Consider the following 25,352-nt stretch of genomic DNA (forward strand, 5'->3'; position numbering starts at 1 on the left):
TTTTTTCTGGGCTCACAGCCTCTTTCAGAGCCAGTTGCACCAAAGCACTGTACACATACGAAAAATTGCTCTCTCTGGTTATCTTGTTTGTTTGTGTGGTTTGCTGTTTATGTTCTTGATGCAAGTCTAGAAAATAGTTTTGTATTATATATATATATATATATATATATATATACACACACACACACACGCACATATATATAGAGACAGAAAAAATATTAAAATGCTTATTATAGAAAACTTGGAAAGCATAGAAAAAGCACAAAAGAAATTAATCTTCCATAAAATCAAATATTTTGCCACCATTAACATTCAGTCTGTGACCTTCCAATGCTTTTAATGCCTACAGGTACATTTGTATTACCAAAATCATAATCTGTATGATACACTTGGTCTTTTCCTTCATGATATGTCATGAACATTTCCTCCCGCTAGTAAATATTCTTCTACTACCTGACTTTGGGGAGCAATTTGATAGCCATCATCTAAATGTACTGTTGTTTAATTAATCTGTTCTTTCTCGTTTTGTTTATTCCTGTATTTTTGCCAGTGACTTTCATATGACATCTGCTGTTGTCGGTATTGAAATCCTAAAAGGGGGTATGGATTTTTTGGCATTAATGTCTGTGTGAAGGGTAATCATGGGATCATGTTCACTCTAATTATTATAGACTTTTAAGAGCTTAACAAAAGAGACCTGAGCAGTCACGTGTGGTAGCCTGTGACAGGGCACATCTCTCCTGACAGGAGAGACGGCCTCTGCTCACAGACCTCCATAAGTAGGCACTACTCAGCTCCTCTTTGCCTGTTCTAACGTTGTATGTTCCTATCTTGGGCATAGGAACTAGATTCTGACACAAATAGATTTTGAAAAGTTCCTTCCGAAACCTTTAGAAGGCTTGCTTCAAGATCAATGTGATTTGAGAATCTGGGAAGGAAGTTAGAGGCAGGATGGCAAGCAAGATAGCGCAGGATGCTGGCTTAGCTAATAGAAGCCAAGTAACTATTGCAGCCGGGCAGGGAGCGTTCTCTGATTTGCAAGCTACAGTTATTCTAATTGATTTCTGCATACTTGTGGATAGGGATCTGCCCTCTTCCATTTATTTTTCTCTCAACAAGTAAGATGTGAAATGTTGCTCCATGCCTTTCTAATTTAAATGTTGCACATGTTGAGAACCGATCTTGCCAGCCATTTTAAGCCTGGCCAGAAACATAACACACTGTTGTTATTAGCCTTCATTATTTGGTTAGAGCCAACATTTTGTTTGGAACTATGCTGCAGTATAAATCTCCTTTATAGACATAACCTATTTCTGCCATAAAGTAGATGCGATGAGAAGGCAGCTGAGTTTCCTTGGTGAGTTGCTCTAGTTAGTCTCACGAGGCTGTTGAGGCCAGGGATGCTCATTTTGAGAGACTTCTTGGGAAATGAGATTCATGTTCTTGAGGACTTATAATTGAGCTGAGGAGAAGGACACACGGATAACTAATCTAAGGTGGTTTGTGAAAAGTGCACATATACAAAGATCAGAGGGAGCTTAGGGGAGAAACAGAGCCTTACCTCACGGCTCACATTGGGTGGCTATGGACGACGTCCTTGAAGCCATATGCACCACGTTCAGTCTGCAGGCTGAGTAAACCATCTGTCTCACACACACGTGCACTATTGCTTTCCAAATGTTATGTAGATGCCCTGGTGGCCAACAGTACTTTTAAATGAATTCTTGTATCATTACTATTTATTGTAACTATTTGCCATACTGTGTATTTTTGATCAATAGATTCCACACTTACAGTTTCTATCATGGGCATCTGTGAAATTTTTTCATGTTAAAAATTGTTTCCGTTACTTCAGGATTAGAAACTTCCATTGTCTTGAAGCAGTGCTGTCCACTAGGACTTTCTGTGATCACGGAAATGTCTCTACATTGTCCAGTAGGGTAGTCATTAACTCCATATAGCACTCGAGGACTTGAAATATGACTAGTGGGACTGAGGAACTGAATTTTTAATTTTATTTGATTTTAATTGATTTAAATTTAAATAGACACACATTAAATAGAGGCTACCATATTGGACAACACAGATCTAACATATCCCTTTGTAGATAATTTTCTAAAAATCCTCCCTCTTTCCCCAAGTTTCCTCTGCCACGCCCCTTCCTAGTTTGTTTAGACTTCTACCCACATGTGGGTGGCTGCCAGGCCTACTTCTTCTCAGGTGCTCCTATTCCTGAAGGTTCCTTAGCCCAAGAGAAGAGTTCTCTCACAGATGTGACTTTGAAAGCCTTTCCTAATCATAGAAATGAAAAGGAATGGTGTGCTCGCTTCGGCAGCACATATACTAAAATTGGAATGATACAGAGAAGATTAGCATGGGCCCTGCACAAGGATGAAATGCAAATTCGTGGACCGTTCCATATTTTTGAGGGCGTGAAGAAAAGGGAACCCTCTTGCACCGTTGGTGGGAATGTAAATTGATACAGCCACTATGGAGAACAGTATGGAAGTTCCTTAAAAAGCTAAAAATAGAACTACCATAAGACCCAGCAATCCCACTATGGGGCATAAACCCTGAGAAAACCATAATTCAAAAAGAGTCATGTACCACAGTGTTCACTGCAGCTCTATTTACAATAGCCAGGACATGGAAGCAACCTAAGTGTCCATCGACAGATGAATGGATAAAGAAGCTGTGGCACATATATACAATGGAATAGTACTCAGCCATAAAAAGTAGTGAAACTGAGTTATTTGTAATGAGGTAGATGGACCTAGAGTCTGTCATACAGAGTGAAGTAAGTCAGAAAGAGAAAAACAAATACTGTATGCTAATGCACATATATGAAATCTAAGAAAAACGGTACTGATGAACCTAGTGGCAGGGCAGGAATGAAGACACAGGTGAAGAGAACGGACTTGAGGACACAGCGGGGGGAAGGGTAAGCTGGGACGAAGTGAGAGAGTGGCATTGACATATATACACTACCAAATGTAAAATGGATGGCTAGTGGGAAGCAGCCCCATAGCACAGGGAGATCAGCTCGGTGCTTTGTGACCACCTAGAGGGGTGGGATAAGGAAGGTGGGAGGGAGCCGCAAGAGGGCGGGGATATGGGGATATATGTATACATATAGCTGATTCACTTTGTTGTATAGCAGAAACTAACACACCATTGTAAAGCAATTATACTCCAATAAAGATGTATAAAAAAAAAGTTGACTATTTGGTAGGCTATAAATAATTATTAGAAACTCAGAAGTCAAAATCTTATTCTAGGGCACTCATTAAGCAAGAAATTTTCCCTTTCCTTTGTCCTCCTGATGATTATTAAAAAAAATTAATAGAGTTCATAGCATTTTACAAGTTATGACTCTTGGGGCCTTGTAAAATCATCATGGGCAGTAGCAGCCTATGACATAATGGCTTCTATTAAGGTAAAATCACGAGACGATATATCTCTGAACATAAAATTCTCCTTTATATTTATATATTTATTATATCAATAGATACAGTGCTAGTTGGATTACTAGGTAATTCAAAATCGTTATTTTTCCCAAAAGATTTTTGTCGTTCACTGTTTTAAAACAAGATGAAGGAAGAAGGCAGTAACATGTAGAATTCAAAAAAGCGCATGAACTCATGCTTGAGGACCTCGCATCAAAATAATGAACACCTTTCATGGACCAGCCTGGGAAGACGTCTTCCTGTCGAGGAGGGCCTTCAAGCCCACCCGCTCCGCAAGTGTGAGGGCTGCTCTCCGCTGCTCTCAGGGTGGGCTCTCGCTTCCTGCTCTTCCTGCTTTGAGGCCTAAGGCTTGGAGCTTTCTTCAGATACCAGACCCAGAGCAAGGAAAGTTTCATTTGCTGAACCAAGAGGCCAGAATGTGTCCACCCGGCTCCTGCTGGGCGGTGCGCCTCGACGCCAAGCATGCTAACAGGAGAGGAAGCTTAAAGGCCGCTGCGCCCCACGTGCCCAGTGTGTGAACCCACAGCGAGATGAGAGCGAAACATTGATGGGTGTCTTGTAACCTCCATTCTGTGGATCCGGATTCTTCCACTCTTCACCCTCTTTCATAAATTTCCTCCGACAGATGAATCCACAGTTGTTTCTGACATTAAAGTTGTTGGACATCTCTTCTCATAGCACTTCCTTTCTCTGTATTTGTGCTGTTTTCATGAAACACATACCTCTGTGGTCTGCTAATCTCCATTTTATAGGAGATGACTGGGTTGTTGTGACGGTGGTTGGTGGTGTGTGTGTGTGTGTGTGTGTGTGTGTGTGTGTGTTGGGGACGAATCCGGAGGGGAGTTGGTGAGGAGTGGAGCACGGGGAACGCCAGCTGGCAAAGACAAGTGAGCATCTGCAAATATAAAATACCGGCCTGAATCTGCTTCCCTTTCTATTCTATAGTAAACACAAAAGAATACAAACGGAAACTTAGTCTTCTGTGAGCCCCCAGAAAGAATATCCATTCTTGCCCTGCGCTCCTGAGACCCCTGAAGTGTTTCGGAAAGGAGCCGAAAGAACAATGTGGTTTGGGGTCTGTACTGCTCCCCTCCCTTGGCTCTTCCTGCGCCCAGGCTGCTACCCCTCCTCCTCCAGCACCTGAGCAGCTAAGGGTGACCCTTTCCGCAGGACTAGAGCCTTCTCCTTGATAGATCTGTGAGGAGAAACTAATGGGCAGTGCTGGTCATCCTCAAGTCTCTCCAGTGTGGTTGGTTCAGTCATATGACTTCTTAACCTTCATGTGGTTTGTTTTATGTATTTTCATTCTGGTTACAAAATTATACCAAATTATTGTGTCTTCTAAATTTTCCTTTTTGCTGTTTGAGTCTGTATATGTATATATATATCTATTTCTTTGATTAGAATATCTTAGCCTGAAAGCCTCTGATCTTCACTGTAGGAAACTAGTACAAGGCTAATTATCTGTCAGCAAACTTTGGATTGCTGGATGTTTCAGTAATTGCCTTCAAATGTAGTAATGAGGTTGCAGGTTTGATTAAATGCTTACGAGCGGCGGCTTTAGGGAAATCAACCTCTCCATTTTCAATATTGAATTCCAAATTACTGTGTATTAACACATCTGTCTCCTGCCTTTTTTTATTTCAGTACCTACTAGAAATGAAAAGCTTAATCCTGCCCCCAGAACATATCCTGAAGAGAGGGGACAGTGAAGCAATAGCATATGCGTTCTTTCATCTGGCACACTGGAAGAGGGTAGAAGGGGCTTTGAATCTTCTGCATTGTACGTGGGAAGGCAGTAAGTAATTTTCGTTCTTTCAAATGTTTTTAAAGCATGAAAAGATGCTAAAACTGTTTTTACCCTGAGTGTTCACGATGAATGATGAAGATTTGCATATCTATAGCTCTCCTTCTCTGTGATATTCCATCACCCAGAGATGGTTAATTACTCAGGCTCTCTAGTTTCCCAGTGGTGGCAGGTGTTACTGTGGTGATCCCATCTCTGCAGCTCAAAAAGGCAAGTTTATACAGTGGATGGGGTGAGTCTGGGCTGTCCTGGCAGAGGAGCATTTTACAGCTGGAAAACCCTCTTTGGAGACCTGGACAGCCCCTCGGCACCATGGGAACCTTTGGCGTGGGGTCAGGCCTCGTGCTGGGCTCTGATGACCGCTTCTGGATGGCCTTTCTGGGAGGGGTTGGCTGAAGAGCCACAGTCATCCTCCAGGAGAGCTGGGTTAGCCAAACACAAACGAGCAGCGGTTATGCTTCAGAACAAGAGCAGTGGCCGCTGGCCTCCAGTACGGTGGCAGGTGTAGCATTGTGCGTTAAGGGATAAATGCCTGTTAGATGGATGTGGGGATAAACTAATCTGAGCACGAGCTGGGCACCGTCATTCCGTGTAAGGAGAAGTGGCTCTAACGGTGGGTGAGACGTGCTCCCTGCCCTGGAGAAGCATTTCCTCCAGTTGGGAGGGGTAATCAGCAGCATGGAGCAGCTGCCCAGTGACTTTTCAGAAAGGAGAGGCCTGTGGGGGGGAGCAGTCATGGTTAACCTTATGGGTCATATGAGATTTGAACCAGGCCTTGAAGAACTGGGACGGTATTATAAGCAAGGACACTGTGAACAAATGCTAAGCGGTGGGGCTGTTGGGGAGAATGAAAATTAAGGAAAAAGGCTCAAGATTGTGGATTATTGGACCACATAGATATTGACACTCTGTTATCATTAATTTAAGCAAAACAAACACAACATGTAGCATGGGGTTTTTTTTTCCCCCCTCTCATGGGGAAAAGAAATATTAGAGTCTTCTGATAATTTTTCCTTAGTTCACTCCTACTCTGATCAGCCTCACAAATGAATGTCTTTTTAATCCCTTTCACTGTTTATCTTTGCTCCTTCCATTTTCATTTTGCTAATCTTCTGCTCTTCCCTTTTCCTGCCCTTCCCTAACCCAGCAGGAATCTAAACTGGTGCAGGAAGGGAGGGGGGCAGCCAAATGAGATGGAGTAAAAGTAACTTGACAGGGACTCAGGTTGATTGAAAGTTTTTTGTGTAGTTGTTTTGAAAATATTTCTTTAGAGAATTGATAGCGGGTCAAGTTAAATAATTTACTATTTATAACTTGAGGGCCATCGACTTGACCGATGTTTCTACCCCTGCTCTGTAAGTGTGGTAACATACTCCCGGTGTCCTGGCCCTGCTATTTGGATATGTTAAGGCAGCACACTCTGCTCAGGGTGTGTGTGGACATGTATGCAGTCCCCTCTGGCTTGGGCTTCTTGTTGCATTTAAAGTGTCCTATCCAGATGAGACAAAAGGAATTTTTATTTAAACGTGAGAAAGGGACAGAAAAAGCCCAGCAAGATTGAACATGAGAGGCCTCACCTAGTGTTAGTCGTGGTAAAATTAAATGGACAAACCGACTTAACCAAATAAGAACGTATTTATAGATCGCGGTACCTTGGAAACATAGTAATAGAAGCTTATTGATTGGATCTAATTGATAAAAAAGTTACCACTCCTATAGAAAAGGTCAAAAGCGGGTGGGCAGAAGTGATGAAGACACAGTGTTAGGAATGGCATAACTATTAAAAAAAAAACCATGAGGAAATTCTGTTTGGAAATTAGTTACCCATATAATCATATAACAATAGGGAGATGCTCTGGAACAACTGGGAAGGACAGTGAGATCGTGAGAAATGTGAAGTCACGTAGTGAACCCCACATCAAGCAGTGTAGTACCTCTGGGGGGATGTAATTACCTCAAATTAGATGGGTGGAACACTTTATTAGAATAAAAAGAAGGGGTCAGTTTTTTGTTTTGGTTTTTTTGTTTCTTTGTTTGTTTAACATCTTTATTAGAGTATAATTGCTTTACAATGGTGTGTCGTTTCTGCTTTATAACAAAGTGAATCAGCTATACATATACATATGTCCCATCTCTTCCCTCTTGCATCTCCCTCCCTCCCACCCTCCCTGTCCCACCCCTCTAGGTGGTCACAAAGCACCGAGCTGATCTCCCTGTGCTATGCGGCTGCTTCCCACTAGCTATCTGTTTTACATTTGGTAGCGTATATATGTCCATGCCACTCTCTCACTTCGTCCCAGCTTACCCTTCCCCCTCCCCGTATCCTCAAGTCCGTTCTCTAGTAGGTAGGGGTGAGTTTTTAGACATAAAAGAGTGTGGCAAGGTAGTCAGGGGCCTATAGGAAAGACAAATTCAGCATCTGATCCTTATAGATAATTAAGAACCAGGAAGTTACGCTGCTGTTCAGTTTTCATAAAGAGAGCCATACCATTCAGTTTTAGAAAGAAAAGAGAACCATGAGAGTGCTTACCAGGTGCTAATTACCTTGGAGGATCCCAAGAACCTTGAAGAGTGTTTGTGTACCAGTGTAATTCACAGAGGGTTTGTATTTCCATCATTTCATGGACTCCTGATAAATTTCTGAGTTAGGCAGGACAGAGGTGGCCATCTTAGTTGATCAAGAGAGGCACAGGTTCATTGAGGTGAGTAACTTGTTGAACATCCTGCCAGCACTGTTGGTAGAGCCAGGTTCACTTTTTCTTCACTGCTCTTTTCTATAATACCAGCTATTTAGGCCTTTCCTGAATAGATTAAGGTTAAGAGGATCAGCCATCTCTGAAACATTTGTTTAGAAGCCCTCAATTTACACCACTGCTTACAGACTGGGGTATACCTATGCCCTTTCTAGTGTTATGAAAGTTAATCATTCTATATAAAATTATATTTTTGTTGTTAAATATTGACATAAACATTTTAACTATAGAATGAGCCCAATTCTATAAAAAAATACATTCTATATATAAACAAAGGTAAGAGACTGGAAATAAATACATCTTTAAGTAGATTTTAAGTGATTTGTTTTTTTTTTCCTATTTGTATTTTTCAAACTTTCTACAACAAGCATATATATTTTCTACAAGCATAAATATGCATGTGTATATATGTGTGTGTGTATATATGTATATGCATGTATTTAGAAAAATAATCTTTCATTACAAACAGTTTTGGTCTTTTTTCAAAAACAAAGCTATAAATCTGTCTTGCAATTTAGAAGAAAGAATTACCACTCCAACTTTAGATAATTGTGTGTAATTGGTTGACAAACCTTCTAGATCTGCGTCCATTCTAAGTTAAATGGAGGCATCAGGGCTCTGGATTTTAAATCAAAAGGACTTGGATTAGAATTCTGACTTAGCTACCTATTAACTGGTATTAACGTACCCATTTTTTGAAAACTGTGAAGCGCTGAAGATACTGAATGCCATCACCCCATCCCAGATTAGTGGGCTTCAGGGCAGTTGCCCTCAGGGCGGCTACAGTACCAGAACCGCTCCCCCTCCCTCTCTGAGGTCAGTGGGGCTCCCCTAGACGGCCTGTGCCTGAGCGCAGGAGGCTGCACTTCCTCCAGTTCACCACTGGGTGCCGCATTTTGACATCTCCAGCCTCAGGGTCTAGGTTTTCGCCTTTAAATCATTTTATTCTTCATTCTGAAATTTAAGGCCATTCCCCAACTCCCTTCCAGTTTCCCCTTTTCATTAGAAAGATGATTCAGGGAGGAAGGTAACAGTGCCTCATTTCACCAGGTTCCATGTTAAAAGTGAGTATTCTTTTAAAAAGTCAGTTTATCTTTTAGAAAAAATTTTAAAAGCCTGACTTATGTCAAAAGTGTTAGTTAGGGGTAGGGATGAGGTATATTTTTCTTTGCTTTTTAATGAGTTTATTATGTTGGAGCATTAGTCATCTTGTGGAATTAAGTGAGTTTCCTACCAATCAGGCTGAAATAACTCACATTTTTGTTAAAACCCGAAAGTCCAGCTGATGCATGGCAGAGGTTGTTTGGGTTTAAAACATATGGTGGTTTAAAAAAAAAACACACACAAAAAAACGGAGTCCTCAACCACAAATACATCAGCATTTCAAAGGTTTGTAAAATATTTGATTCATCACTGTCCCAGCCCCTGAAATTACACAATATGTTCCTCAAAGTCAAGATAATGAAGAAATGGGGAAAGTTTTAATTTATAAGATTTAAAAACATGTTTCTTAGTTCATTACACAGCTGCCACATTATCTGAATTATATTTATTTTAAACACTGTAGGTTCTGGTTATGCTCACACACGTGCACACACACGACTGCAAGTATGTGTTGAATGTAAAAAACATATATGAATGAGGGATCTCGTTTGAATTGTGTCTTATTTACAATGGTATTGCGCCTTATGGGGCCCTATTTTAAAGGGCACATCTTCTATTTTACCTGTATTAAATACTGATGTGGCCTTATCTCCCTTCTACCTTGATCTTTTCAGGGCTCTGTTTTGGCTGTATTTATTTTATAAAGCAGAATAGTCTGCTGACCGCAACTATGAACTTTAAGATTTAATTTTCAGGTCCTATATATCAGAAGGCTAGAATGCCATGGGGTAAATCACTTAGCTTTTCTTTGTTTCCATTTTTTCCACTTGATCAAGTAAGACTCTTTATTTTCTTTTTGGAGATTTTTTTTCCAAAGAATTCACTAAATAATGTATAAGATTTGAAGGTGGTGTTTTTTAGGGGGACTAGGCAAAGTATTTCCTTTGAGAGGAGAAAATGGTCCATTGTTGAAGCAAAGGATGAGATTCTGATTCTAATTTATTCTCTTTGAACCTGATGGTAAATGCTACTTGCTGTAAGATGTGGTCCTTAGGGCATTTCCTCTAACCAAACCTTTCCTCCAAAAGCCTGGCACCTTTGGGACTGCTGAAGAGAAATTCTTCCACCCCTCACCCCATAAATCTAAGGCTAAATTTTATAATTTAGGAGAAAACAATGGCCAGCTAAAGTCCCTGGCCATAGCCAACTTAACACTAGTAGCCGGACTCCAAATATTATTCAACGCTTCCCCACCTACTGCCCTGTAGAACCAGCTTGCTCCTTTCAGTTATTCAATTTTGAGCAGCTGACCGTAATTTGGATCCACTGGGGTTTTTAAAGGGAAAAATTCTGTCTCTGCCCTATTGTGCATTAACTTATTCATTCCTTTATTCAGTTAACATTTATTGAGTCCCTCCTTTGTGCCAGGCATTCTTTTGGGGATACCAAGATGAGTCAGACTCTGAAACGCTTTGAGAGAAACATTAATGTGTGTGTGTGTGTCTGTGTGTGTGTGTATACACATATTCTCACATGTACATACACACACATATATAATATATAGTGTGGATACAAGCAGTGCTATCGTGGAAGCAGGAACAGAGTGTTATAGAGTGTTGCAGGTCACTAACAAATTAGTGAATCTGCTATAAAACTCTAGAAGTTTTCTTCAGAATTGGAATGGAACATCATGTAATCTAACCAAAGGAAAGTGGTTTTCCCAAGGCCATATAAGTAGATAGTGAAAAATCGTGGATCAGAACCCAGGCTTTTGACTTTTGAAATTTCCTTACTGTGCCCAAAGCCTCACAAAAGACAAAGAGCCTTTATGGCCAGTTGCCTGCATTACAGTCAAAAGTGAGAACATAAAATGTGTATTTTGATGAACGTTTTCTGTTCTATCATTTGCACTTCCAATTGTTCACAAACAAGCAGCATTTTTTTTAAATTTTATTTATTTATGGCTGTGTTGGGTCTTCGTTTCTGTGTGAGGGCTTTCTCTAGTTGCGGCAAGCGGGAGCCTCTCTTCATCGCGGTGCGCGGGCCTCTCACTATCGCGGCCTCTCTGGTTGTGGAGCACAGGCTCCAGACGCGCAGGCTCAGTAGTTGTGGCTCACGGGCCCAGTTGCTCCACGGCATGTGGGATCCTCCCAGACCAGGGCTCGAACCCGTGTCCCCTGCATTGGCAGGCAGATTCTCAACCACTGCGCCACCAGGGAAGCCCAGCATTTTTACTTATAAGCTAGAGTATGACCTGTTAGAGAAAGTAGGAACTTGGGGTTAGTGGAAAGGCATGGTAAAGAGAAAACTAACTTTCACTGAGCAGTCAGGCACTATGTGTTGACCTCCGCTGTCACACTTAGTCCCTTTAACAGCCTCTCGAGGTCCTTGGTGTTCTCATTTTTACGGCCGAAGAGACTGGACGCAGATTAATGACCCACCCAAAGTCATACAGTTGTCAGCCTGGTCAAGTTTGACTCATCCTGAGCTGTCACCTCCACCACTCTCTCATTAGATATCACAGGGGGACTTTCACGCTTGTTTTCATGATTATTGGCTCATCTGTTTCCCACCCTGGGTGGTCAGCTCCATCAGTGCAGGGACAGTGCGTACTTGGCTACCTTTCTATCGCTGCTGCACAAGGAAGGCACTCAACATTTTGACCATGTAGAACTGGGATTCGAACTCAGTTCTTGCTATTGCAAGGGGTCTGTTCTCTGAGATCCTCTTTGAAAAGGCAACATAGACAAAGTATCAGACATCACCTTCTATCCTTGTCTACATTGTGGACAGGATGAGAGCTCATTAGAAGTCACTGGGAAAATCAGGAATTAATTTGTTCATGTATCCATCCTTCTGTTCAGTCTTTGGTTCTGTTGATTCTTTCTCCAGTATTGGTTGAGTCTCTGATCCGCACAGCACTGATAGGCTTGGTGCCTAGAAAACGTGTCTGGGCAGGGGTGGAGGGCAGCAGTGTAATGCCTCACACGTCATTGTGGAGAGCCTGCTGTGTTCATTAAGTAGTTCCCAGTTTCATTTTGCCTCTCCCACAAAGGCACAATAGAAACCAAGGTAGGGGAGGGGATGGCACAAAAGGAAAATGCAACAATGCCACTTGTGTCCCATGTATTAACTCTGAGTGGTCCAGGTTTTTTGTTTTGTTTCGTTTTTAACCAAATACATGTACATTTTTAATTCCTCTGAAGTGTATGTTTTTTCCGACGGAGATTTTTTAGGAGGTTTTTAGTCACTCATGAAGTAGATCAAATTCATAAAATAGTTCAAATGACCTTTTTTCCATTCTTACTTGCCCTGCTAAATCAGTGTGTTACTACTTGCACTTGCAAAAGTTCTGGACATTCGGCTAAAGCCACGAGGTTGTTGTGGAGCAGTTACGTGTCTTTGCAGTGAAAGGGACCAGGAGGTGGGAGGTGCAGCTGGCCCGGCTCATGCAGTGCCTCCTCCCGTTCTTCGCAGACCTCCGCTGCTTATCGCACACTTTGCTGGGCCCCGCACAGCAGGGTGGACCAAGGATAGAATTGCAAACAGAAATTGTGCTTGCTTTTGTTTAGTGAAGCCAAAAGTCTTAATATTATTTTATGAACTTGATGTAAATGACAACTGACATGAGAATGAGCAATTTTAAGAGCACATAAGCGTCTTTACAATCCCAGGGGTTGGGGGCAGAGGACAGTACAAAAAGTGTGTGTGTGTGTTTGTGTGTGTATTCTTTTTTGAGTCGTATATAATCAGTGCCTTCACCCTCTCCAAAAACACCAGGACTGATTAGAAGAAGGAAAAGACTAACTTGATGCACAAAATTTGTATGCATGCCAAATACTGGAGTAAAAAATATTTGGCATCTGACTGAAGAGACACCAAGCAACCATTTGATGTCTATGGTTGAACACTCTCAAGATCTTGCACTCCTATATTTCATTTAAAAAATTGCTCCCCGAAGTGCAAACTGACTTCAGTTTTGAACAAAATTTAGCATTCAAATTTATAGCCACTTTGAAAACGGAGGGTTTATTTATATCATATGAACCTGAACAGATTCTTAATTACAGCAGCCCTAGTGCACATGGAGAATCTGGATTTCAAAAAAAAAAAAACTTCCACATAGGTTTTTCTACATTTTTGGGATGCTTTCATAGCAGCCATCATTCATGGGAAATAGTATTAAAATCCTGCCATATTGCAGTTTAAATTTAAACGCACTGCTTCCCAGTAGAGAGTTTAGTGTATCCTGTAAAGGCACTAAATGGATTTTTTTGGTTTTGTAATTTTTTCCCTTCTCTTGCAAGCCTAATTCTACTGAGAGAGCTGCTGGTGCCTTTGAGTAATCTTTGTGTGTTAACAACCTGTACAGGGAACGCCTCTCTTGCTCGTTGTAATGGGCAAAAGTCATCTTGGTTTGCATGAAAGAAAAGGTCTGATTGAACTAGGGTGAGCCTTTCATTTTAAGAAGAGTTAAAGTCTGGGGTGTTTTTAATGTTTTAATCTCTGTTTAAGAGGTTTCTGTTATGAGAGGAAAATTGATAACATTTTTACCTCAGCCAACTGCCAGCAAACTGGCTCTGCTCTAATCCCACGTTTATAGTGATTTATATTCTCCGTGGCAATGTGCTGTAACCTCAGAGTGATACCACTGTGGTGTAGATTGACTGCATTCCAAATGCTGGAATCACATACATAATGTTTTTACTTTTAAATAATATTCAGACACCAGAATAAATACCATATGTGCACTGATGCTGGTTACAATGGAACCTTGTCATTTCTTGTGAGGGAGAACATTCTTTGTTTCTGATTTCTGTTTGAAATAAGTATGCAAAAGATAAATATGTACATTGACAGCATTTTGAGAAGGCTCAGGTAATTACACAGCTGAGGATGTAGCTAGGAGTCCTTGAAATGTAGCATTTAAGACTGAAAGGCTGCTGTGTTGCCACCATCCCTTTCTGACACACATGAAGGCAAGGACTGTAATCTGACATTCCCAGTGTAGGGTTTAGTTTTTATATTTTATAGCTACAGCATGCTGTAGTTACCGGACATCTGTTGAAGAAAAATTACCTCAAGTACTGTTCACAGAAACAGTGAGACTAACGTGCTGATGACCTCGTAACAGGGAGAGTAACACACGTGATAACGGGAAGAGATGGATTGATTGGAAAGTCATAATTCAGCGTGAGACCTAATGTTATCTGATGCCACAAAACCAGAACTTATGCGGCCTGATATCATCAAAATACAGATAATCAATCTCTCCAGATCCATTTTTTCCCCACATGATGTTGAAGATTTAAAAGTTTCATAAAGTTTAGAAATACCTCCCAAGTCATGCATTTTTAGGTTCTTGTTTTCATCCATCTTGGTTGGAATTCTAATCCACCTAGACATATTTTTAAAATAGACATGCTAGAATGCCTTTCATATTTGTGCATCTGTGACACGATCCAACAAGTCAGTCCACGTTTGCTTCTTGGGGAAGCATTTCAGTACAGGTTTGCGTTATTACCATCAGGTGAGCTATATTGAATTAGTGCTTACGACGTTTTCATAATATTTTGTAGATGAGGAAACCCCGGGCATTGGAATTGATGGCTTTCCCTACTCCTCTGCACCCCCATTCTCCACCCAGTTTTGTGAGGTTCGCCCAGAATATATAGTGTGAGCTTAATGTGTGAGGCATACATCATAATGCATCTCTGACAGCTTATCTGTCACATGACTCAGAGTTTGGGTAAGTCTTGCCTCCTTTCTGGGAGCTATTTGTAGAAGTGTTCACCATTATAAAAATGCTCAAAAGTCTCTTTTTGAAGTTGAAAAGTTATGAGACAAATATTGTACCTCTAACGTATTGTCTCTCCTTTGCAGCTTTTCGGATGATCCCTTATCCCTTGGAAAAGGGGCATCTATTTTATCCTTACCCCATCTGTACAGAAACAGCAGATCGTGAGCTGCTTCCATGTGAGTCTCCCCTCCATATTCCTCTCTTTGGCTGGTGAGGGTGGTGTGCCAAAGACTGGGATGGGAAGAGGTGGAAATGATAAATGTTTATGATGTTCCTTGTCTTTTATTACTCTTCTCCCAAACCCCGTCCTCATGTGATAGCATAAGCATTAAAGTGAGTTATGTGTGTAGGTTTGGCTTCCTGCTCCTCCACGTCTCTCCAGATTCATCAAAGGGAAAGACCCCCCCAGGACTGAAATGTAGATGCAGAGCCATCATGTACTGGTTGGTCTGAGCCCAGAGACCCCTAGTTTGGGGCAGATGCCCCTTGCTGGGCTCGGCCTGGGCTCTCCCTCTGGTCAGAGGCAGTCTGCACAGACCGGAGTCTGGAGGGGAAGCACCGGCTTCAGAGGGAGCTGCAGATGAGCCACGGGTGGGAGGGTGGCACCGGGACGCTGGCATTGTGGCCAGAGGCGGAGTCGTGGGCAGGGCGAGCCTGCCCTCTGCGGTGATGCGGTGCTCTTGGCCAGCGGGATTTCCCGTGAGCATCTCACGGATGGCACGCAGTGAGCTGGTGTAACGTGTGCAGGGCACACGTGCGGCCTCAACACTGTCTACAGCAGGCGGCGGGCAAACCCTGCCCTCGAGGGCCTTACAAGCTAGCAGTCGGAGGGCCCATACCGCACGTGGAAAGTATGATTTGGTTTACTGTAATGCAACATTGTTTTGACAATTCCGGCTAAATAGTTATTATCAAATTATACTGTGTATGAAGAGCGTGTCCAGGCTGTTCATGTGGCCCTGACTTAGGACGTACTTCCCTCCCTCAGATAATACGCTCCAAATCTTGGCTGCTCTCTCTTCCCCGTCCTCTCTTCTGCCACACCCACCCTGCACCAGCCCCAGCTACGTCACATCTCATAGCTGGAACATATTTAAATGCTTTGCCAGGAGGGCCAGGATAACTGTGGAGCCCTGGGTGCTGGCAGATTGTCTAATGCCCACGTTTTTGAGCTGGTCGTAAATCTCCAACATAGTGGGTGCAAAACAAGGCTGCCGTCTCAGGTTGAAAGAGCAGGAGGCAGCTCTCTCATTGCTTTGCAGGACAGACCCACTGGGAGACGCGTTACCTCGGGAGCTGGGAGACCTCAGCGGGGTGTGGTTCCTCACCATCTGAGTTTATTGTGGAAAAGGGTCGGGTGCCTCACTCTGCATTAGATTTGATTTCAGAAGTCCCTGTGGTGGGCCCATACTTTACCTTTTGACTCCCCCTTCAGGGAGATCCTTGTTAACATTTACGGTTTCTGGTAAGAAAGGCAGTTTTCTGAAAAGTACACTGTTTTAAAATGTTTTAATTGAGTCCAATCATGTTTCCATGGGGATAGATTCACTATTAGAACAAGATTACAGTTCTTAAAAGAAACTGTCTAGGAATAATCTTTACAGTCCTGGAATAGAAAATTATGGCTCACGTTTATTTAATTGAATGCAGTGGTTCAAGTCTGATCTCCCCTCAAGATCGTTGGGTGCTGAGGGTGAGGATGGGATGCGGGTGGGTGATTTTACATGTTACTTGCGTGCTGCACGTGAGTGGTATAGTGTCCACGGTGGTCCTGAGCACATGTCCACCCGTGAAGAATCCTAGCAGGTTGACATCCCTGGATTCAGGTGCATGTGCTCGTTTGTGCTTTGTCCCTCCTTGGCCCTCTGCACCCTCAGTTTCAGCAGAGTGGATTACTGCTTAGAGCTGGAAGGTCGAGGAAAGGCTTGAGACCTTGGATTTCCTGAGGAAGATGGAGCCCCTCGAATGCTTTGGTTTGAGTGGCAGTATTGCTCACACGCAGCCTCACAGCTCCCCGCCACTGGGCCAGCCTTAGTTGCTTTTCTCCCTGTGCGGGCCACTCGAAATTTAAAAGTTATGAAAGGCCCTAAAATCTCCCATTATTGATGGATGGATGGTCCTCGCTGAATGTCTCTCTATCAGGGTGGCACCCTCCACTGACATAGTTAGATTGTACCAGGAAAAAATACAAGATACACTAATATCACCCTATCACAATGATTTAAAAATTACAGGAAAGTGAAAACCTAGAGAGAGGATTTTTTTTTCAGTATACTTGACTTTGGATTTTCCAGGTTTTGTTCAATGAACATGTGTTTTATAATTTGAATAAAGTTTTGTTTTATTTGTGTTTACTTTTGCGAAAGAAATACTGTATATTAGGCATAGATGGTGTTACTGTCCCTGCCCATGAGTGTGTGACATCCCCAAATTAGCCCTATCATGCCCTAGATAGAGTTCTGAAGGTTGAACATGGACTTGGGAGAAGCAGATAGGCCACCAAAGGCTGGCTGAAATGTTGGCTCTTGTTCGTTCCAGGGCCCTACCTTTTTCATTTCCAGCAGGCTTCAGCCAAAGCCCTGAAGAGTCAGTCCCACCTATAGAAATTCCCTGAGAGTGCATTTTACTGCAGCCCTAACACTTCCCTTTTGATCTTCTTCACAGCTTTCCATGAAGTCTCAGTTTACCCAAAAAAGGAGCTTCCCTTCTTTATTCTCTTTACTGCTGGATTGTGTTCCTTCACAGCCATGCTGGCCCTCCTGACACATCAGTTCCCGGAACTAATGGGGGTCTTTGCAAAAGCTGTGAGTATTTGCCGAGGGGGAGGCCGCAGGCAGGGGGCAGGGAAAGGCAAGAGAAGCGGCATAAGAGAAACAGCGGAGTGTTGTGTAGAAGTGGATGTGCTTGTATTGATGCTTTGCATACTGTTTAATTTTCATTATCATCAGTGAGATCAAGGGTTGAGGGTCAGAATGAGAAAGTGTAGCTTGTTTGTTACTGCATGCCTTGCCTATTTCACAGACACAAAAATTCTCAGCAGTTCCCCTAAAAAAATGCATGAGGTCTAAAAGAATTAAAGAATTAAGGGAATCCTAGCAAATGAAAAATACTTGGGAGATTATTCAGTTTTGTATAAATTGAATGATGTCATTTCTAATCTTTAGATACTGTAGGTCTTTCCTTCAAGAAGGATAGAATTTACATTTTCAAAGATGATTTAAATTTAAAAAGTTTTAATGTCTACAAATTAAATGGCTTGTTTGGGGAATGAACTGAGAGGGTGTGAAGGGTGTGTAGTATTAAGAAGTATACAGATACGATATTTAGAAGTATGGAAATCCATTAAGGGTCTTTAAAGAGGGTTATGGAGAAGAGCTTTAATAAGAAAAGCCATCTGCACTGAAACCAAGAACCATTGTTTCCTTGATGAAAACTGACCATTTCAGCCTGCACATGCAGTGAGGATAAGTTTACTGATTTTGCCACAAAGGAGTTTCACACAGAAGGAATAAGGAAAAGAATATCAATTGTTTCCCTGGAACTCCATTCTGATTTCAAGGCGAGTGGAGTCAGAAAGGATGATTTCTAACTTGGCTGGGTTGATTTAATCCCTTTCCAGATGATTGACATTTTCTGCTCGACAGAGTTCAGGGACTGGAATTGCAAGAGTATTTTCATGCGTGTTGAAGATGAACTGGAAATCCCACCGGCACCTCAATCTCATCATTTTCAAAACTGAACTCATCACCCTTCTTCCCCCACCACCAAAACTGCTCCTCCTCCTGTATTCCTGATCTCCGCCAGTGGCACTGACATCCACCCAGTTGCTCAAGCCAGAAACTCGGCAGCCCTCCCAAACTCTTCCCTCTCACTCCTTGTATCCTGTCTGTCTTGGCTTTCACAGTCTGTCGGCTCTAACCTCCTGAGCCACTAGGCATTCGGTAAATGTAATTCACCTCTTCTTCCCTTCCTTCTTCTCCCACGGCTGTCTCTTAGTTTGGATCTTTGTGGTTTCTTGCCTGGACACCTGCAAGAGTCTTAACTGGTCTCCTTGCTTCCAGTCTTATCCTCTGCCAGTATTTCTTTCATACTGACACAAGAATGATCTTTCTAAATTGCAAGTCTGAGCATGTCACTTCCCTGCTTGAATTTCTCCAGTAGTTTCCCACCAGCATCAGGATAAAGTCCCAGATCTTTATCATGGCATACAAGGTCCTTTCTGATCTGGCCCTTGCTTGCCTCTTCAGCCTCATCTCTCTCCCAACTCTTGCACAGACACTGCTCTTGGGCCACAGTGAATTACTCACCATTCCCAGATGCTTTTGTGTGCCTCGGTGCCTTTGCACGTACTGTTTGCTCTGCATGGAATGCCCTTCCCCATTACCATCAGCACTTGTCCAGTCTACTAACGCCTCTTCATTCTCTTATACTCAGCTTCCTTTCTAAGTTTCTCCTAAGCTGAGTTAGATGTTTCTCCTCTCAGCTCCCATAGTATTCTATGAATACCTATATTACGTTTATTGTACTGTATTATAATTGTTAAAAACTTGTCTGACCCCCTTGTAGAATGTGAGCTCTTTGCGAGCAGGACTGTGTCTTCCTCATCTCTGTATCCCCAAAGCTTTGCACAGTGCCTTGCACATAGTAGGTTTTCAATAAATGATTATTAAATAAATAAATGGTAGTGGTTTCTGCAGAAAGAATCAGTGTAAAAAATTAGATACAGCTTAGCATTTCTTCTCTTCTTTTATAATTATGATCACAGACAGAGTTGAAAGGGACCTTAAATTGCCTTCAATAGTAACTTGATGAAGGTCATTTAGACTCATCTGGAATACTTTTAGCAATGGAATGTTCACCTGTTCAACATGGAAGCCCATTTCAGTACTGGATCACTCAGAACTCTTCTTGATACTGATAAAATCTGCCTTCCTTTAATTTCCACTTATTTCCTATTCTACTCTCCAAAACTATAGTGAACAACTCTACTTCCTCTTGCAATTTCTTGAGGCAGCTAATATATTCATGGCAACCTCTCACCTCTAACTTACTACCTTCTCTTTTCTTCAGGCAGAATGTCTTCAATTTCCTTAAGTCTTCTGAACATGATATGATTCCTGAACCCAGTATCACCCAAGCTGCCTCCTTGGATGCTCCCTAGTTTATGGGCCTATGCTATTCATTATTTGCTTCTATTCCCAAGCCAACCTCTGAGTTAAAGCAGTTACCAAAAGTCCGAGTAGATTAGAGTGTCATGTAGTAAAATTTAAAATAAGAATACATGTACAACATTAGACAATGTCATTCGTCATTGAACTGACAAGCAGCTCTTGGTGGGAATTTAGGATCAGGACAGTGATTCTCAGCCCCTAGTGTGCACGAAATTCACCTGCCCTACCACCGGAAGTTCAGAGTCTTGAGTGTTAGCACCCAGGAATCTGCATTTTTAAACAAGCCCCGCCCCCCACCAATTCTAAGGATGGGGGTTGAGGACCATTTCCTTCAAAGAACACCGGTCTCAAAAAAGCCAACCTTTGAGCAGCTGTTGGCAGGTGCGTGGTGCGACGTCAGAGCAGTTGAGGTGACAGGTTTCTAGGAACCAGCAGTTTCACCCCGGCTGCTCCTTGAAGTCATCTAGGGAGCTTAAAAATGACAGGTGCCTGATCTCCCAATCCTGGGGACTCTGACTTAGTTGGTCTGGGATGCAGCCTGGGCATCTGAGTTTTCAGATGCCCCCCTAGTGATTTGGGTGTGCAGCCAGGGCTGAGAACCCCTGTACTGAATAAAGTAACTGCCTGAAACTGCGTCACCCGGGGAGAGGGCTGGGAGGAATGGAGGGTAGTACATAGAATACGACTGGGTGTTCTCTGGGTAAGGCTGTGTGGCCTCCAGAATATCACAGAGCTGTGCTCGTTGTGGATATTAGACCAAGGGCCACTCTCCTCATTTAATGTTTCCAAAGCTTTGCTTTTGAGTCAAGGACCAAATGATTAAATAAAATATAAATTTGCCTTTATGGTCCTCATATTTTATACTCTACCAAGGTGTGGTAGTTTGGTCAGCTACTCATAGTTTTCAAAAGTAGTTTAGATAAATTTGCTTTTAAACCTCTGTCTGGAGGATCACATTCATCTTGCCCTTCATTAAGGTTTAGCAGTACTAAAACGTCTGGAGAGATTTCATGGGGAAGGAAGATGGATGGCCTGAAGGAGACAAGCCCCATCTCCCTCCTCCTCCCCCTCCCCCCCCACTGCTCCGGAGTCTTCTCCACATTTTCACTCTTGTCACTTCATCAGGCCCCTCGTGAAGCCCCCCACAGGTTATCACAGCCGCCCTATAGGCTGCCTGCAACCATTTGCAGCTTGTGAAAATGATTTTCTCAGACCTCGCCTGAGATAATGTCCCTGGGATAATGACTCAGTAGATGGAGAGAGATTGCACTGCCACCCGCCAGGCTGCGTGCAGCTTGGGAACTCTCCAGTGTGTTTACATGTTGATATGCAGCCAGTAAGGAAGCCCACAGCCAAGTGTGAGCCACTGGAAAATAGTAAAATGAGAGGCTTCAACTCTCTCCGCCTAATCTAATCTACCTCAATGACTTAGGACTAACTCTTCCTAGAATGTTTGGTTACCAAGATAAGGTTGCTCATATAAATAAGTGATCATTCCAAACCCAGCCCCTCACAGAATGTGGGAAGGTCAGCATTCTGACCTCTTCTGTTTGAAGGGCCCTGTCTTTCCTCCTCTGGTCTCTCTCCTTCCCTGAGATCCAGCCCCCTGACTTCTGACTCTTGTCTTCAACTTATAGGCCCTGACCTCTTTGAAGTCTGATATTGATTACAGTGAAATGTCAATTGTCTGATTGCAGTAGGGCACCTGGAACTTATTCAGATAAGCAGAGGCGTTTCAAATGTTAACGAAGCACATTTAGAGCCATGACCTTCTTCTAAATAATGGTGTTTCGGGAAAAGGAGGATCAGGCCATTGAAGTGTCGCTCTCTCTTTTTTATTAGTTCAGTTGCTTTTTCTCACCATAAGACACTGATTGAATTATGGTGCATTTTGGACCGTGTATGTCTGCCCCCAGGACAGAAGTTTTGGACATTGAGATAGATGAGCTTTTCCAGGGTTGCCTGGTGTTGCTCATTCAGACTTAACTTTTCAGGCAATAAAATTTCCCAGGTCCCTAAGTGAAACTGTTGTTTCTCTATGTGCATTGGTTGAGTCTTTGGCCGAAAAGTGTTGACTGATTTTCAAACGTGCAAAGAAGTACCAGTGAGCATCCTAAGTAAGCAAAGCATGTTCCACCAAACTTTTTTTGTTTAATACCTCCTGATGAAAGCCACTGACCTTTGTCTGGTTACTAAATGAAAAGGCTTAACGGTTTCAGGCACCCCATTACATTGCTGCTTCTTCCTTGTGGGTGAGCGATGGGGAGGGGGACTCAGAGAGGGCTGCTAAGGAGGAAGGTAACCTAGTAACAAAGGGTGCACATCGCAACTGGGGTGCTGCGAGAGAATTAGGCTCTCTAGGAAAGGGTTCAAGGCATTCTTTTCTCAATTGTCCCAAGGATAGAACATTCTAGATATGAGGGAGAGCAGTAAATGATCACATACATGGGAGGTATTAGGATTTAATTCTCTTGTGGAACCTGGTCGAGAAGCACAGGTGTGTCCAGGGGGGCAGGGCTCACTGCATCTTGCTGCGCAGGGTGGAAAGAGGGGCATTTACAGACCACAAACTGGGCGAGGCCTGCCACTTACTTTCCAGAGGACTCCCTTTTATGCTTTTTATCCAAGTCAGGTCAGTGACCAAAACTAAGCAAACAGACAGGCCTTTATTTTGAACCAGGTTTGTAACAACATCTCCATTCATTCTGCTACCCAAGCTGAGGTTCCCTGGTGTCCCCCCGTTTAGTGTATGAAGTCGCCCAGGGCGTAGACTTCGAGCGATTCCTATCATCTAACCACACTGGCTCACGCTAATGCATCACTTGTCCCCACCTCAGTCACAACTTTGGTGGTTATAAATCTGTTTTGGATTAGGTTTGCAGGATATGATAACTTCACCAGCAAAATCACCTTGTTCACTGGGCCTCATCTTCCAGCCACTGTCAGGATGTCAGGATCCTTGGTTCATCCAGACTACTTTTTATGGAGCTGAGTATTATAGGCAAATGCTGTGTGTTATGGAGCCTTGACAATCTCTGATTACAAACAAATGAATAAATGTTGTGTATAAATATTTTTAATTCTACAGTGTTATCATGTCGGTCTGATACAATCAGTAGACTTGTTCCGTGTCATCCTCTTAGAACTAGGATTTTACAAACTCTTGCAGAGGCAGCTCGGGCAGTAATTACTCATTCCTGGGCCTAGTATCTCCCACAATGCCTTCCAGCTGCCTCCAGCTCTAGACTGAAAAGGACAGATCGTCCATTAAGTAGGGTGAGCATCCCATGTGGTACTGTGCACCCAACAAAGGATGATTTCAGAAGGTTGCCAGGCGTTGCCCTACGTCTAACACCCACTTGCGGGAAGAGCCATCCTACCTTCACTCAAGTACTAATGTGGCTGCCTTTTTCTTAACTGCAAGTTCCTTAACAGCCTGGCACTCAAGGCCCTCCCCAGAGTTATTCTAGTTGCTTTTGAACTCTACCTCCATCCCTTCTAGTCATACCAGCTGCTTTCCCCTTTCTGTTCCAGCTGTTTATTGAGCCTGGAAGGCCCATCTGCTCACATTTCTTTCCTTACCATTCTTACCCCATCTCTGTCTTTTCATACCCCAGCCATCCACTGGGGACTATTTCAGTCACCTCATTTTCAGTTTTTCCTGTTCCTTTCGACAAAATGGATTCTCTCCCTTGCCCGAACCTTCCTGGTGCATTGTTTGTGCGTCTATCTTCTACTCTATCGTGGTCTACCTGGCATTGTTACTTTGCTGGGTACAGGTCTTAGTGGCTCCCTTCCCCCACCCCCTAGGCTTTGAGCTTCCTGACAGTGGGACTTTTGTCCTAGACGCTTTTATATCTCACCCAGTACTTAAGTGCCTTACTGAGTAAATATATTCAATTGATGTAGAAGATGCAGTACAGAGAAGGGTTCCGAACCTTATACTCTCTCGAGTTTTCGTTACACAAATCTCGCACTTGATGGTCCTACCATAATGTGGTACAGACCTTCCCAGTTTGCATTCTACTGGTTCTTTAAAAAAAAAGAAGAAGAAGAAGAAGAAGGAAAGATTCTGAGGTCAAGTAAATTTGGGAAACTTGCCTACCACACCCCTTCTTGAGGACCCACAATCCATAGAACATATGACAGAAGAGGAGACTGTCTTAACTTCACTACATGCAGGTCTACTAACTTGTCTGGCCTCAGACCATGTTCCCCCTCTGCGTATGTACTCACGTCCTACAGCACGCTTCTGTGGGAAATTCTTGGTGGTGTAGACTGTGCTGTGCTATGGGCGAGGGATTGGAACAAAGGACTCCACAGTACAAGAACCAGACATTGAACCCTAGTGAGATGATACCTTGGTTCTGAACAGAGAGCAAGGAAACCCATCCAGACACCCCTCTTGTGCCTGGTTGGGTTAGGGCACCTCTTCTGCCAGATGCTGGATGGCTTGTGGAGGGAGGCTGATCCTTCACGAGAACATAATCAGAACAGATTTGAGATTACGTTAAATGAGTCTCAGGCAAGACGCCTGACTTTCGTAAAAGGCACAGATAATAAGCATTATTCTCTACATGAAAAACAGAAAGGAATTCAGTAACCAAATGAAAGAGATCCCAAAGCTCTCCTCAGAGCAGCACCTTTTCCACAAGGACGTGTCGTCCATGGACTGGCCAGCTTGCTGCCCTCCCCAAGGCTCCCATGATGCTCACCACTAAGCAGGTAGTTGAGAAAAGAACATGGGCTGCAGGTGTTTGGGAGACAGTAGGATCCCAAAGCAATTCACAACCATACAACAAACTGGACTTTTTGTTGTTGTTGCCTTTTCCACTTAAAGTTCTATAACTAGGCAAGCAGGTGGAGAAGTTGTCACCATTTTTTTAACTCTTCTGCTCACTTGCCACCCATCTGTCAGTCCCTTTTGATGGCACTGGTCATCTCCATGGGCAGCCCTCAGATCCTGAAGGCTGGTTGGAAGGCCTCAGAACTGTGGGCAGCTGTCAGAGGAGTGAAGGGCCTGTCAGCCAGCACTTCTCTCCCTCATCCATCAGAGCCAGGGGGGCGGGTGCAGAAGCTGGAAAGTAGGTTTGTTCGTCAACCAATGTTTCCTACAAACATAAATATGAAATCGTAGCCTTTGGAAACTTTTTATAATGCAGAGACTTAAGATGCAAGCATGAGTTGGAGAGGTTCATTTTGTAGTCTTGAACAAGATTTCTCCTGACTTCTGTGCTTTTCTGGTTTGTT

General features: G+C 43.0%; 1 protein-coding gene across 9 annotated transcripts in view; it reads left to right on the top strand.

Annotated features, from left to right (window-relative positions):
• Nucleotides 1-25,352, top strand: part of ST7 (suppression of tumorigenicity 7) — a 298,480-nt gene that overhangs the window by 245,645 nt on the left and 27,483 nt on the right. For 4 of the 9 annotated variants that reach the window (XM_082472345.1, XM_082472348.1, XM_082472343.1 and 1 more), the window contains 3 exons: nucleotides 5,115-5,265; nucleotides 15,015-15,107; nucleotides 17,596-17,735. In XM_082472345.1, the coding sequence (XP_082328471.1) occupies nucleotides 5,115-5,265; nucleotides 15,015-15,107; nucleotides 17,596-17,735 (384 nt within the window). Of the gene's footprint in view, nucleotides 1-5,114; nucleotides 5,266-15,014; nucleotides 15,108-17,595; nucleotides 17,736-18,550; nucleotide 25,352 lie in introns of those variants that run through there. The other 5 variants (XM_082472341.1, XM_082472344.1, XM_082472349.1 and 2 more) reach the window with 2 other exon arrangements.

Source organism: Balaenoptera physalus (genome assembly GCF_965194825.1).
Source record: "Balaenoptera physalus genome assembly, chromosome: 8".
In the NCBI taxonomy this organism is placed as follows: Eukaryota; Metazoa; Chordata; class Mammalia; order Artiodactyla; family Balaenopteridae; genus Balaenoptera; species Balaenoptera physalus.